General features: G+C 49.2%; 5 protein-coding genes across 5 annotated transcripts; 4 read left to right on the top strand and 1 right to left on the bottom strand.

Moving 5' to 3' along the window:
- Nucleotides 1-284: 284 nt before the first annotated feature.
- On the top strand, nt 285-1829 carry N7446_004888 (CCCH zinc finger protein; the record flags this gene model as incomplete). Its single annotated transcript, XM_058513636.1, has 5 exons — nt 285-330; nt 381-926; nt 978-1089; nt 1138-1187; nt 1267-1829. 5 exons carry the CDS (start codon nt 285-287, stop codon nt 1827-1829), a joined length of 1317 nt encoding a protein of 438 aa, XP_058374965.1.
- A 3389-nt stretch (nt 1830-5218) lies between these two features.
- On the top strand, nt 5219-7238 carry N7446_004887 (putative bZIP transcription factor; the record flags this gene model as incomplete). The annotated part of the gene is made up of 2 exons (XM_058513635.1): nt 5219-6088; nt 6137-7238. Exons 1-2 carry the CDS (start codon nt 5331-5333, stop codon nt 7236-7238), a joined length of 1860 nt encoding a protein of 619 aa, XP_058374964.1. The 5' UTR covers nt 5219-5330.
- A 1765-nt stretch (nt 7239-9003) lies between these two features.
- Nucleotides 9004-10068, top strand: N7446_004886 (uncharacterized protein; the record flags this gene model as incomplete). Its single annotated transcript, XM_058513634.1, has 1 exon — nt 9004-10068. One exon carries the CDS (start codon nt 9004-9006, stop codon nt 10066-10068), a length of 1065 nt encoding a protein of 354 aa, XP_058374963.1.
- A 782-nt stretch (nt 10069-10850) lies between these two features.
- N7446_004885 (uncharacterized protein) lies at nt 10851-11607 on the bottom strand (the record flags this gene model as incomplete). The annotated part of the gene is made up of 2 exons (XM_058513633.1): nt 10851-11109; nt 11201-11607. Coding segments are annotated over 2 exons (666 nt in total), but the record flags the coding sequence as incomplete, so codon positions are not given.
- A 673-nt stretch (nt 11608-12280) lies between these two features.
- N7446_004884 (uncharacterized protein) lies at nt 12281-13900 on the top strand (the record flags this gene model as incomplete). Its single annotated transcript, XM_058513632.1, has 4 exons — nt 12281-12505; nt 12632-13033; nt 13104-13466; nt 13532-13900. The coding sequence occupies 4 exons, from the start codon at nt 12281-12283 to the stop codon at nt 13898-13900; spliced, it is 1359 nt and encodes a 452-aa protein (XP_058374961.1).
- Between the last annotated feature and the right edge of the window lie 255 nt (nt 13901-14155).

Raw genomic sequence — 14155 nt, 5'->3', positions numbered from 1 at the left:
CCTGCCTTCCACTGATGAGTAAAGCGCTTTATTAATTGGAACCTTAATATGTGGCCAAAAGTAAGAACGAGATGATACGTGAATGAAGGAAGTATAGAAATTGCCATTGTGGCCACAGCCGCTGCCTGTAATCAACACAACCGTCATGTGACACGATGCGCCACCAGTGCTCATGAGAGCGGAACTTGAGCTCCTCCCACTGACGCATACCTTCCACGCCTTAAACCGCGAAATTTCAGGTCATATCTGCCTTCACTAATTTAACTTAGCTCCAGCAGGTCACCATGACCGAAAATGAAGATCTTCTGGCCAAGATTGGCCAGCTTGCAGGTACAGTGCCCAACATCAGCTTCGCTTCGACATAACCTTACCCCCAACAGGTCAAATCAATCGCCACAAGAGCCAAGACACCCAGCCAACTAACCATCAGTCTCAATACGTGTCTCGCCATGCTCATACCCACTCCGGATGGGCTCCATACCCCCGCGGCCGAGGTCGAGGCCGAGGTCGAGGGGCAACGGCGCCTCACCGACACCGCACACTTGTTTTGAACAATGCGGCTGGACCAAGCCAAGGAAGCACCTCTTCTCCTGGATCCATGAGTGACAACACCAGTGAAGGACGTTCGGCGCCGACTTCGATTGGTAATGGCTGGGTTGCAAAACGCGATCGCCACATGCAGTTGATCAACTCTGCTATCTATGACAAGGAAACTCAGGCTAGGTCAAAGGCTATCGAGGAAACACGCAGACTGAAGGAACAGAAACGGACAGAGCGGGAACAAGCCAAGGTTCTTCGATACGCGCAGGGCTCCGGCGCTGCTCTAGTGTCCACCCCTGCCAACCCGTCAGCTGGCCATCAGATTCTCGTCAACGAGATTCCGTTCAAGATCGCTCGGGGCGGAAGCAAGTTAATTCGCATCTCGAGTGCGTGTCCCCTTGGGTTTCCTCCGCACAGAACTGGCTTACCCCTCATAGATGATCCCAACACTGCCAATACCACACCCAAGCGCGTCACAGTTGCTGGCGTGGCTTTCGTCCGCAGCAAGAATGGCAACCTCCACCGCGTCGGCGCTGTGGCTTCCAAAAAGTGAGATTTTCTACAGCAACACCTTTTCATATACTGACCTTGGACTAGAACAACCCACAAGAAACGCGACGAGCTTTGCAAAAGATTCTCCACGACCGGTATTTTGTTTTCCAACGGACCACCTTGCTCCGATTTACCTTCCTTGCAATTAAAAAAACTGACACTTCTTTCCTCCAGGTACATGCTACAAAGGCCCAGATTGCCTCTTCACCCACGATCCAGAGAAGGTTGCCATTTGCAAGGACTTCTTACAAACAGGGCAATGCGGCGCAGGTACCAGCTGTGATCTATCCCATGAGCCCTCGCCTCACCGTTCCCCTACCTGTATGCATTTCCTTAGAGGCCGATGCGCCAACCCCGACTGTCGCTACGCACACATCCGGGTGACACCTGGTGCGCCGGTCTGCCGCGCATTCGCAACACTAGGCTTCTGCGACAAGGGTAGCGCATGCGAGGACAAGCACGTCCACGAGTGCCCAGACTATGCCAACAACGGCGCCTGCAACAAGAAGCGCTGCCAGCTGCCACACGTCGACCGTGCCGGCCAGATCCGCAAGGCTGCAGCTGCAGCTGCTAGTAAGGCTAATTTGGGTGAGGATGACTCTGATCCGTCTAGTGAGGAAGAGGAGTACGATGCAATTGACTCGGATGATGTTGACTCGGATGCTTTCGATGATACTGTCATTGAGGGTGTGGACAGTGGTGAGATGGCCGGACAGCAGGATTTCATCCGCTTCTAGATCTCTTGTAGTTTGGATTGCTTGCACTTCTGATTCTGCTTAGTTCGAACTGGTGATACCCCGGATATGTTCGTAGCATTCAAGCAAGAACACGAGCATATGCAATATGGACATGGAATATGGAACATGGAACTTGTGAAAAACATGAAAATATGAGAAAACAAAGAATGAACTGTCTTTAATTGAATCCCTTCCCTAATCCAAGAAACTATTGTAGAGAACTCCCTAGTTGCCTACTGTATGTGATTGCCTATATCTCCCGCCAAGACATGTGACGGCGATTCAACCGCAGGGACCTCGGACTCTGACCTGCTGACAGACTGTGTGATTTGAGGCCGTGGAGTATCTGCGTGATACTCAAAGCTAAAACATCTAGTGTCGCAGCGAACTCCTGTCTTGGAAACAGACGGATATCACTCCGACGCCTACAAGGATGGTCCTCGGGTGGTTGTTTCGGCGGTGGGTTGTTTGATACAGCTCCGAGGTAAAGTAGGAGAGAACACATGATTATATGTGTTCGATAAGTTAGAATTTTGGACCTGGCCACTTCGATTATATAGTACATTGGGATATATTATGGTTTACTTTGTAAATGCCAGCACGTTTGTTCAAGTTGATAAATCGTACGATAATCATAGATAGATAGGAAGTATCTGGCTGCCTATGCAAGATAGCAAATAGAACAAACCGAGTAGAAAATAGAGCTAGACCTATAATAAAGTTTAAGGATTAACAGTCCTGTGCCACATTGTGAACATGGCCCTAGAGTAAGATCACTCCTTGATGATGTCATTCATCTACGAGTTCAAGATGTGATAAACCCCTTCTTTGGAAGTATCGAGTCAAGCAGATACCGGCGGATGTATGTAGTGTAGCACAGCTTGAACTACTGCGTGGTGTGTTTGCATCATGGCCAGTTGGTTAGCATCGAAGTGTTGAATCCTCGATGGAGGTTTGTATGGATCTTGCCTCAATGGCACTATAGTATTTCTGCCTAGCAATACTATTTTACTATCAATGATCCTCTGTCGAAGTTTGTATCTATGGCTTGGGACTAGAAGTGTGACTGGGTTAGTGCTTCAAGGGCCAAAGACATCTGGAAAGAGACCGCAAACGCACGGGGATAGTAAAGATATAGAAAGAGACGACCAAGCAGACAGTGACTCATTCCGGGGAATCAACTCACACTCTCTTAGTTGCACTATGATGAAGCCCATATTTGAACCAGTCTAAACAAATCCCTCCTCTTCCACTTCGCCAAAGAGGAACATCAAAAATCCCCCAAATCGACGTAAATGCCTAACGACTCTACTAAATGAGTCAATAAAACGGTGAACCAAAGGTCCCCAAATCTCCCAAACACCTATCCCAAAAAGAAGACCTCAACCAAGGCATCCCCGAAACGAGTCCAGCAAGTGGAAACCAATAATTACCGAATGATCACCTAGCGCAGCACCCATCCAATCCAAACCACCAACCGAGCCCACGATATGCCCAATGTACCCAGCGCACAGCCGATCAGGCAGGTACCAGAACCAAAGTGAGGCTTTGAGTTGAGTTTTGGCTCAGGCTTGGCTGAGGAGGTGTGTTTTAAAGTGCTTGGGCACGCACGGTTGTATGCTCTCTGTATGGAAGAGCCTGTTCCAGGATGTGGGCTTCCTACATAATACCTACATGTACATGTACATGTACATAGGCAGTACGAAGTACGGAGTACAGTATGTACATGTATTGGAATTGGAATTGGAATTTGATGTGGAGCCGGTGGGCCTGCCATGGTCTTTTCTAGCGCTGCGAGAGAAGGTCGATCACGGTTTCATTGTGAGTCATGGGTTAAACGGGTAGTTTCATGCTTCACCGTATTGTTGAGAGATGAGGTTCTGTCTTGTCTTGCTTCCGGGTAGTCCAGTCTTGGGGGCAGAGGTTTACCCGTAACTGGTAGCCGGTAACAGTATCTCGTACCTCGTAGCTACTCATGTACCGGGAAACATCCCGATAGACACAGTCCAGAACGAAAAATAAAAACGTCATTGACTTGAATACATAGCGTCGGGTACCTTGCACCGTGACGGAAGACAGTACGGAGAGACCGAAGGACAGGTTGGATCTCCATTGGACAGAGTCGGCGTTTTCACCGCCAGATCTTATCCAGGCTAGGTTTCCTACCCGCCCAGCTGACAGGCCTATCATTGTCACGGGCTGTTTTGGCACTATGTATAGCTGGCGAACAGACTCAGGGGGCTACCGCTGAGGGGGTTTGTGCTCCGGGGAAATTGTTTACAGGAACAAGGTACGGCGGTTTGGGCGGCAAAGCTGAGGGCAGGTATTGACAAGGAACAAACAAAGAATAGGGAAAATTGCAAGGGAAAGAAAAAGCAAAATGGTATTATTTGATTGTTGGCTTTGATTAATTCTATGCCTGATATGATACTGTATCTTGCAGTGGTCGAGTCTGAATTGGGGGTGTTCGTGCTGCCGCCTTGTCTGTCGCCGTGCCTACCCTGCCTGTCACCTTGTCTATCCCCTGTAACGAGTAAGAAACCGGAATCCATCCGTCAATTATTGGCGTCTCTCTGCACTCCGCACATATTTACGTGTGGGCTGCAAACCGGTAGGTGTTGGAAAGGCGGCTGCTTCGGCCATATGGGGGGTGCAGAGATGCATCCGACAAGATCTGGATTCCCCAAGGTTACTTCCTTGATCCTTGCCTAAGATCAGAGCTGAGGTCATGAGGGAAAATGATCTTACTCCCTCACTGTCTTTGAAAACCGTGGTCGGCCCAACAGTGGATCAGCGGGCCGAACCCGTACCAGAGATTCAATGAGATGGAGATCCCATGGGAAAACAGAACAGAAGTATGTACAAGAAATACAAGACATACAACGTATCACAATTTGGAATGATTGGTAGTGAGAACATCTACTAATTACGAGCATCTGACCACCTGAGGTACTTTGAAGTATACCTTAACGTCTGGCACAGACCACCCCCACGACAGTCGATAGGCGATAAGCAAATCCCCCACTAGAGAATGAAGGCACATAGATTCAATAGTTATGTATCGAGTGAATGGCTATTGGTTACTGGGTGAGTCGTATATCTCTAGTAATACTCGCGGCTGAAGAGCAAAAACAGAGAATCAAACATCAAATGCAGGTCTGCCCAAGCAGAATGATGCAGCCAATAACGGAGATGGAGCCCCGGGGGCCACACTCCCACTCCCGCGCAGACCGCTGAGTACCGGGTACTTGATCGACACGCTAATCTCAAGCAGGCACTTCGGTATTCGGTACCTGTATGTCAACCGCACGAGGGCGTGCGTCTGCTACATAGCCTGCGTCTTCCCCCCGGGAACTAGACATCTTCCCCTCTTCCATATTGCCCATCTTGTCCATCTTGTTTATCTCGCCGCCTTAATCTTTCACTTCGCACTTCATCTTTCATCTTTTCTATAAATCCTGCCCCGCCCCACCCCTCTCAACCACACCACACCGCCTCTCCATGATGGCACGATATTTCCAATCTGACCTCTATCAACAATCACCAACACTAGAGGTCACAGAAGAAGACGAGATGAGTGTATTGGACGATAAGATCCTGGAGCCTTCATCCGAAGATCTCTCTGATCGCCGCGCCTCGTACGACGCCCCAGATGCCTACTCACATCGGGATTCCGTCTGGTCCAACTACTCGCATACCTCCAACCAGTCCCGATCAAATTCGCATCTCGGTCACTCCATGCTAAACTCAACGGGCGCCTCATTCATGCCCGTCGACGGCCCCCACTCAGCGTCCTACCAGTCGTCATGGTCCATGCCGCGCCCCGATTCCGGCTCGTGTACCCCGACCGCAGGTTACGATCAGTATCCCGCTGAAGCAGAGCAGAGTTCGTCTGCTCCATTTGCCGGTGGTGCTGTGGGTCCTGTTGGTGCGATTCCTATGAACCCGATGTCGTACCGGGGGAGTATGTCGTTCGCGCCGGGGAGTGTGGCCATGTCGCCGCAGTCAAGTCAGGGCTGGATGCCGGCGCCAATGGATCTAGCTGATGCGCCGTCGCATTCCACCAAAAGTCCTACATACCGGCACGATTCCCCGTTGACTGTGCGCCGGGATGGCATCCGGAAGAAGAACGCCCGCTTTGAGATCCCCGCTGAGCGAACGTTGAGTAATATCGACTACTTGATCAGTCAGTCCAACAACGAGGACGAGATCAAGGAGCTCAAGCAACAAAAGCGGCTGCTGCGAAATCGGCAGGCTGCGTAAGTGATACCCATACATGTGAGGAAACAACTGCTAATATATGATAGACTGGACTCTCGTCAGCGCAAGAAATTGCACACCGAGAAGCTGGAAGAAGAGAAGAAACACTTCACCGCAACAATCGGCGACCTAGAAGAGGCACTGCAGAGCATGAAAATGCGCGAGGCCGAGCTTCTCCGTGAAAAGAGCGAGTGGATCGTCACCCACCAGCAGATGAACCAATACATCGAAGGCCTGCACATGGAAAAAGATGAAGTCATCCGCGTACACACACTGGAAACAGCCGAGCTGCGCAAGAAAAACAACATCCTCATGGAAACAGTGGACAAACTCGAGCGAGGCGTCAACGTCAAGCCAGTACCAGAAGCCACCCCCGGCGACTTCACCGGCTTCGAGAACCTCACCATGGACACCCACTGGGATGACTTCGCCATGACAACCGGACTACCCATGCAACAAGACCACCTCCAGGCCCGCACCCACGCAGTAAACGTAAGCCAGCAGATGCAGCCCAAGGCCCCGGAGAAATCCAGCGGCGACCTGCCAATCAGCTGGAACGCATTCTACATGTGTCTCCTGTTCGGCGCATTCATCGCCTCAAACAGCACCTCCCTTCCAGGCCGCTCGCTTCCCCAACTCTCAGAAGAGTACCGCGCCGAGTCTGCAAACGTGCTAAAAGCCGTGCTGGCCTCGTCGCCCGGTCAGGACATGACACATGCCGCTCACGCGACAGCCTCAGGCCCAAACCCCGCAACAATCAGTGGCATGGAAATGGGCCAGATGGGGGCCCAACATCAACAAGTCGGACCTTCAGCCTTGGACCAGCTGCACGACACATTAGTCATGCCGACAGAGCAGCAAGAGCGCGAACAAGTATTCGCTCTAAACGCCGACCAGTATAACTCCCTGACGACGTTCGAAGATGATGGCGCTGGCTTTAAACCGCAACAGCCGTCGAATTTGCAGCAGGCCCTTGCTGCCATGCGCAATTCGGCTGCTCAGCAGAGTCGCTTGCATGCCGTGCCTTCGGATGTTTATTCCAGGTCGCTTATGTGGGATCGTGTGCCTGATAAGGTTATTCGCGATTTCAGACGTATGGTGCAGGACTATGCTACTCCTGTCAAGGAGGAGGGTGTCTTCCATGCTTAGCTGCTTTGTTTCGGCTATTACTTCGATACGACAGTTTCTATTTCTTTTCCTCTTCTTTTTACGTTCTTCTTATACTCTTTTTCTTCTTGGGTGTCAGACCTGGCTGACATGCCGCCCTTTACTTTTTTTCTCAAAAATACGAGCTAGCAATGGCTCTTGAAATTCTAGCGTGCAACGATAGATCACGCAACATTTTTGTTCCTTTATTTGTTTTTTGTATCTTTTTGACACCTTCAATGTGATTTTTCCGGTGGGTTGGGCTCAGGATTACCAGCACAGCGTGTGGGCTCCTCTATTTTGTTTAGCGTGATGATTTAGCGATTGATTTCGGAGCGTGTGTTTTTGCTTTCAATGGAGGGAAGGCGGTGGACTTATATTATACGAACGATGAACGACAGGGTGGGAACCTGAATCATGTGTGAACGCGAATGTGTGATGTTTGATGTGTGATGTACAGACAACCTTGGAAGACCACGCGGGAAAATCCGGCATGGGCTACGAGAAACGAAACGAGATATGATATGAATCCTTGCATCTGGCGATTTGCATTGCGATGACTTATCGATTTACTTACATTATGTTCTGCTTCTTTTTGCTCCGATTTGCTTTTGGGACTGTTACTGTTACGCTGCAGCGTGTCCATTAGGGAAGACAAGGGCTACATGTATAGGCAGGACTTGTCATTTTGGGCTGGATGCTTTACCTTTTCTGTTTCTTTTTTCCTCGGCTTTGGCTTTGGGCAGAGAGACGTGAACCTTGGGATCCAGCTTCCAAGGTCCTATTCTCTCTCTCTTTCTAATTCCCTTTGTTAAACCCACTCATGGCGGCGACGCCCACGAATGTGATGAAGAAACGAACCAGACATGATAATCTTGGCGACAAACCACTATCCAATATCTAACATTTAACTTCCACTACGATGAACAAATACACATTATTATTATCCAATGAATCATTGGGCCGGACCCAGCCGACGCAGCACGTTGTCTTTTCCCCTTTTCCGCGCATGACGGGTATCTCATCTAGGGATATCAGATCTGGACCACGGAATACCCACATTCCTACGCAACTGTGTGCAGGTAACATCTATCTAGGTTCAGGCTATCGCCCACCTGCCGTTCTCAGTAATATTTCCTGCCACTACTGGCACTTTTCCAGGGTTGTGATCCACGTGTAATCTTAACGGAAGGACCTTGGTGGTAGGTTGTGGTTATGGACCCAATCACTTGCGACTAGTTGCGGGTCTGCCGGTAAGTCTTGCTTCAAGGCTTGATCGCTTACAAGCTTTGGTCAAAAAAGTATCTGGGTCTTGGATTCTTGGGTTCACGTGTACCTATCTGGATGCTGGTGAGATGGAGGGTGCGGTTGGGTATTTTTCCGGAGTGTGCGTAGCCCTAAGTCTTTGACAGCGGGACCAGTCAACAACTTTGGGAGATTTTCGCATCTCCAGTTTAATTCTTAGTAAAGTTATAATAGCGATAATTGTAAAATAATATCTCAAACTATGACATACGCACCAAGCCATGTAATGGGGGCCAAAACGCGCAGGTGAAAAACGCCATTCTCCAAGGTCCTCAACGGAGAAAGCCGACTATCAAGAACCCGATATAAAACGGCCTACAATTTCCTTTCTGATCCGAAGCACGATTGTCGTGCTCTTCCCCTCTGAGGCCCTCTCCCCCAAGCTCCCGCGGAGCTCTTCGTCCCATCAGTCACTCTTTCTTCTTCCTCCAAACAAGTGGTTCAAACCACCCACTCCCTAAGAATGGCTTTCGACCCGCACAACGTCGACCTAGACATGGCCGACCCAGCCGAGATTGTTTGCTATCTCAATGCCGAGGGAAACGAATATGACGGCCGCATGGGCGCGCGCGTCTCAGCTATCTTCGTCATCCTAGTCGTCTCCTCAGCAGCAACCTTCTTCCCCGTGCTGGCAAAGCGCGCACCAAGCCTCCGCATCCCACTCTACGTTTACCTTTTTGCGAAATACTTCGGTGCAGGTGTCATCATCGCCACGGCTTTCATCCACCTGCTCGACCCGGCCTATAGTGAAATCGGCGGAAGCTCCTGCGTCGGGTTGACGGGTCACTGGGCTGATTACGCCTGGTGCCCAGCTATTGTGCTCACATCCTTGATGGTCGTCTTCTTATTGGACTTTGGCGCTGAGCGCTGGGTCGAAGTGAAGTATGGTATCTGTCGTGAGGACCCAGAGCCGATAATGGCTTCTCCTAGTGGAGTCGAAGTGCAGCATGGGGTCCGGCGATCAATTTCGCGCTCGCATTCGCATGATAAGCAGGTGAAGGAGATTGAGTCGCAGTCTCAGGAACTGCTGATCGAGCGCTCGTTTAAGCAGCAGATTGCCGCGTTCCTGATTCTTGAATTCGGAGTCATCTTCCACTCTGTGATCATCGGGCTGAACCTCGGTGTTGCTGGTGAAGAGTTCGCAACTCTCTACCCTGTGCTTGTGTTCCATCAGTCTTTTGAAGGTCTCGGTATTGGAGCTCGGATGTCCAGTATTCCGTTCAAGAAGGGGAGCTGGTTGCCTTGGTTTCTGTGTACTGCTTATGGATTGACCACGCCTATTGCTATTGCTATTGGTTTGGGACTGCGCACTACTTATAACCCAGGTTCGTTCACGGCTAATGTTGTCTCTGGTGTGTTGGATGCTATCTCGGCTGGTATCTTGTTGTACACTGGTCTTGTTGAGTTGCTGGCAAGGGATTTCTTGTTTGACCCTCACCGCACTCAGGATGATAAGCGTCTGACATTTATGGTGCTGGCCTTGTTGCTTGGTGCTGGTATCATGGCTCTGCTTGGAAAGTGGGCTTGAGCCAGACTGCATATAAAATCGTGTGTTGGTGAGAGTGTACGATGATTGAGGTATGGGGTAAAATAATTATAGTGAGTGTTTTGGCAGATTTAATTAAATAATAAGAGAGAGGGACGATTCGATCCCTGACTTGCACAAACTCCTGACTTGCACATATTTCTTCTTTGGGACAAAGGGGAGGGTATCGACCTAAATTGGGGTTAGAACCTCACCGAATGTCCCTATGGCCTAGCTGTCGGTCCCAGGTGAGAGTACCCCCCTCGATCCTGGATCCGCGCTCGACCAGTTGGTGTCTAGCCGTCCTCTCTCCCCTTCGGCCGGAGAGGAGAGTTGGACGGGCACCAACGGCCTTGGAAAGCCAACGGCCCTTGGTTGGGGGAACACCAAGGGCCGAAGGGAGTATCAACTTTTTTGCTTTTAGAAAAAGACTCAGAGGTCTTCTTATTCTTTGGTTCTTAGTATCTTCTTACATTTGGACCTCTGCTATGGCTTGTCATCTTGAAAAAGCGAGGTGACGAAACCCTTGTGAACAGTCTTGTACGCAAGGTCCTGTATATGCAAATAGCCTCGCCTTCCAAAGCAGCCCATTACAAACATTCAACCAAATCAAAAAGGTGGCTTACCACCTCTTGTGAACCTCTCCAACATAGACCTCCCATCCACCCCAGCAGCAGCGGAACCAGAATAAGGCGGCGGTATATCATCTAGCAGAGACTCAAACTCAGATTCAGCCTCAGACCCAGAGATAAGCGGTTCGGCCTCCGTTCTCACTCTTCTCGCCCCTATCCGCCTCCAATCGTCAAAAGCGCAACAGCAACCGGAACCCCAATCCCAATACCGATCTTCTCACGCGTATACAGGAACCGACGCGGAAGTCTCAGCGCGTTAGTCGGCACGGGCACGATAGTTGACTGAGTAGGCTTGAACCGAATCTGGATGGGTGATGCCGTGAACCGTAGATCTTGCGCGGTGTGGAAAGTATTGCATCCACGTATGTTATCGTGGAGATTGCGTTGAATGATTTTGCGTGGTAATTTTAGCCTTTGCATTCAAAGTCGCTGTAATGTGCTGTTAGTGCTGGTCCTTCCTAATTGGTATGCGAGATATAGGAAAGAACAGGGAAGCCTTTTACTCTAGACAGCAATATACAATCGTCTCCGCCCGTTGCGCGCCTATAGGCAGTATATAGGTCTTGTAGGATGTTAGACAGCAGCCTAGATTGAAGTATGCATTGTATTTCCATCCTTTCGGGCAACACTCACCTCCGTATAGACCTTCACAACCTTGTAGTAGATATAGGTATCCGTAGTTAGCAACTGTGCGGGGGGTAGCGCACGAAACAGCTAGTGTGAAGACTATTGTTAGAGGGCCGGCATTCGTGGCTGCTGTATCGAGGCGGTTGTTGTATTTGTCGTCTCCTGTGCCAAATGTAAATAGTAGGGTGAGAGGGAGAATAGGCCGCTTGATAACGACGAAGACCACATTGTGGAGATTGACTCGACGGAGAGCGTAGGTTTGTTTCGAATCATCTTCGTCTCTCTGCGGTACATATATGCATATTTTCCTCGTTTTGTTCCGCGCCAAAACGCGATACCATTCCCCAGATCTTCGTCTTCAGCCTTTGAGTTTCTCATAATTTGATGGATCAAAAAGGCCTCTGACACTTCATATCCTTTTATGCATCCATCCAAGCAAAAGTGTTCAGAATTGGATGCCACACTCCGTGGCCGACGACAGCTCGTATGGGGATTCAAGGCTAGCAAATGCCTACCTGTATATCAAAATCGAGAATCCAAATCTGCGTTCACTCTTTCCAGTTAATTTTCAATCAAGAACTGGAATCCTAATGTCTTTTGTTCCAGATTTCCATCTTCGAAGTGGGATTTCATGTATCCAATTTTTCTGATCTTCTCTCCCGACTCACCAGGGCTTGCGCGAGCACCCTATACCAATGAAAAATTATTATTGACATCGAATAAAGGTGGTGATGATGAAAGATGGCGTGGGATGTGGGTTGCTGGCTGAGATTCCCTTTCGGGAAGGGCCCACAATTTACTGAAACAGGAAACATCTTCAACTTTGCTGTATATCGGAGGGGCTCAATGATGTTGCAGAATTGATCGTTAGTCTCTAGATTTTCCATTTAAATACCTAAGGACAAAAACCTAATTTTCTATCTTTCTTTCCCTCAACTCATTTCACATCATAAGCCATGTCGAATGGAGCGCAAGCCTTTTCTGACAAGATCAGCCACGATCAAATCGCCCAGCGAGATCACAATCAACAATCTTTATCAAGAAAATGTCCCATCGAACCATCTGGAACTTACGAGACCTTCGGGAATGAAAAATGGAATCACCCACGAACAAACATAGTCAAGACTCTAGCAACATTCTGGAGTTTCCTAGTAATGGGAGCCAATGATTCCGCATACGGAGTAAGTTCCCATTTAAAGGTTAGAGATAGCTCAATTACTAACCAAACGGCATAACATAGCCTCTTCTCCCATATGTACGCACTCCAGCCCTATAGCACCTTCATCCCCCTTCTAACCAACCTCCAGCTTGGAGACTACTACAACCTCTCATACATAATCGTCTCACTAGTCTTTCTATCCCCCCTCGTCGGCTACGCAACAGCAGCAATAATAAACGACAGAGCCCATTGCACTCTCGGCCAGAGAGGAGTGGCTTTCATCTCATCAGCATGCCACCTAATAGCCTACATCCTTAACTGCGTTCACCCACCATACCCTGTCCTCGTCGTATCGTTCATATTCGCTGGCCTTGGAAATGGAATGGCTGATTCGGCGTGGAATGCCTGGATTGGAAATCTGGATAATGCGAATCAGTTGCTTGGTTTGCTGCATGGCTTTTATGGTATTGGCGCTGTTATCAGTCCGCTTGTTGCTTCGTTACTTGTTGCTGATGCTGGATTGCCGTGGTTTTATTTTTATTATATCATGGTATGTCCGCCCTTCATTCACTAACTGGATTGAGCATCTGTTGATGGTGCATACTTACTTATCTATCTAGATTGGCGGTGCTGCGATAGAACTTGTGGTTTGTGTTGCATGTTTCTGGGATTCAACAGGTGCTTCATTCCGACTCTCCAAAAAGCAACATCCAGAAGATGACCTCGAGAAAGGAGGACTACGAAAAATTCTGTTTAAAATGCCCGCTGCGCGAGTTAGTTGGATCTGCTCTATCTTCCTTCTTGGATACGTCGGTATCGAAGTCGCCTTGGGAGGATGGGTTGTGACGTTCATGAAAGAAGTACGACATGCTGCGCCGTTTTCGAGTAGCATGACATCCACCGGGTTCTGGCTTGGGATTACCATTGGGCGTATTATCCTTGGATTCGTGACTCCGTTGATTGGTGAGAAGATCGCCATCACTGTGAGTGACCCTATTCTTCTCGTGGTGATTACCTCTTCCATGGGCTCTGACTCATACGTGACCAGATTTATATCTCGCTTGAGATCGCATTTTGCCTCATTCTATACCTGGTTCCGAACTTCTTCGCAGGTGCAATCGCAGTATCCCTACAAGGATTCTTCTTAGGGCCATTGTTCCCAGCAGTTGTAGTTGTTACTACAAAGCTCTTGCCAAAGCATCTCCATGTCAGTGCAATTGGATTCTGTGCTGCATTTGGAGGTGGAGGAGCCGCTGTCCTCCCTTTTATCGTTGGTGTTCTTGCGCAGGCCAAGGGCGTTGAGGTCTTGATGCCTTTCATTTTGGCGCTTTCGGGTGCTATATTGGTACTTTGGAATTTTCTTCCGAGGATACCTCAAGTCGGAGGTATGGCGCAGAGGGGTGAAGGGGCTTGCTAGGGTTGAGCTCACAAATTGATCGCTTTGTTTAAGGTACTATGTGGAATGACTAGGTATGCCGAGAATAGTGGGCTTCTGGTGACAACAAAAGGCGTGCAATATCTGGAGTTGAAAAGAACTGAAATCGGGAGAATCAGCGATTTAGTTTGTATTTATTGCCCATACATACTTGAGGTGAAACATCTGTCGGCTCCCACGTGGTGGCTGCACGGCTAATCCTCGGCAACCCCTTGCATTCAAGAATGCATGTACATT

This window comes from Penicillium canescens, assembly GCF_028828765.1.
Source record: "Penicillium canescens strain IBT 15451 chromosome Unknown utg000003l_segment0_segment0, whole genome shotgun sequence".
In the NCBI taxonomy this organism is placed as follows: domain Eukaryota; kingdom Fungi; phylum Ascomycota; class Eurotiomycetes; order Eurotiales; family Aspergillaceae; genus Penicillium; species Penicillium canescens.
This window is presented reverse-complemented; position numbering and strand designations above follow the sequence as displayed.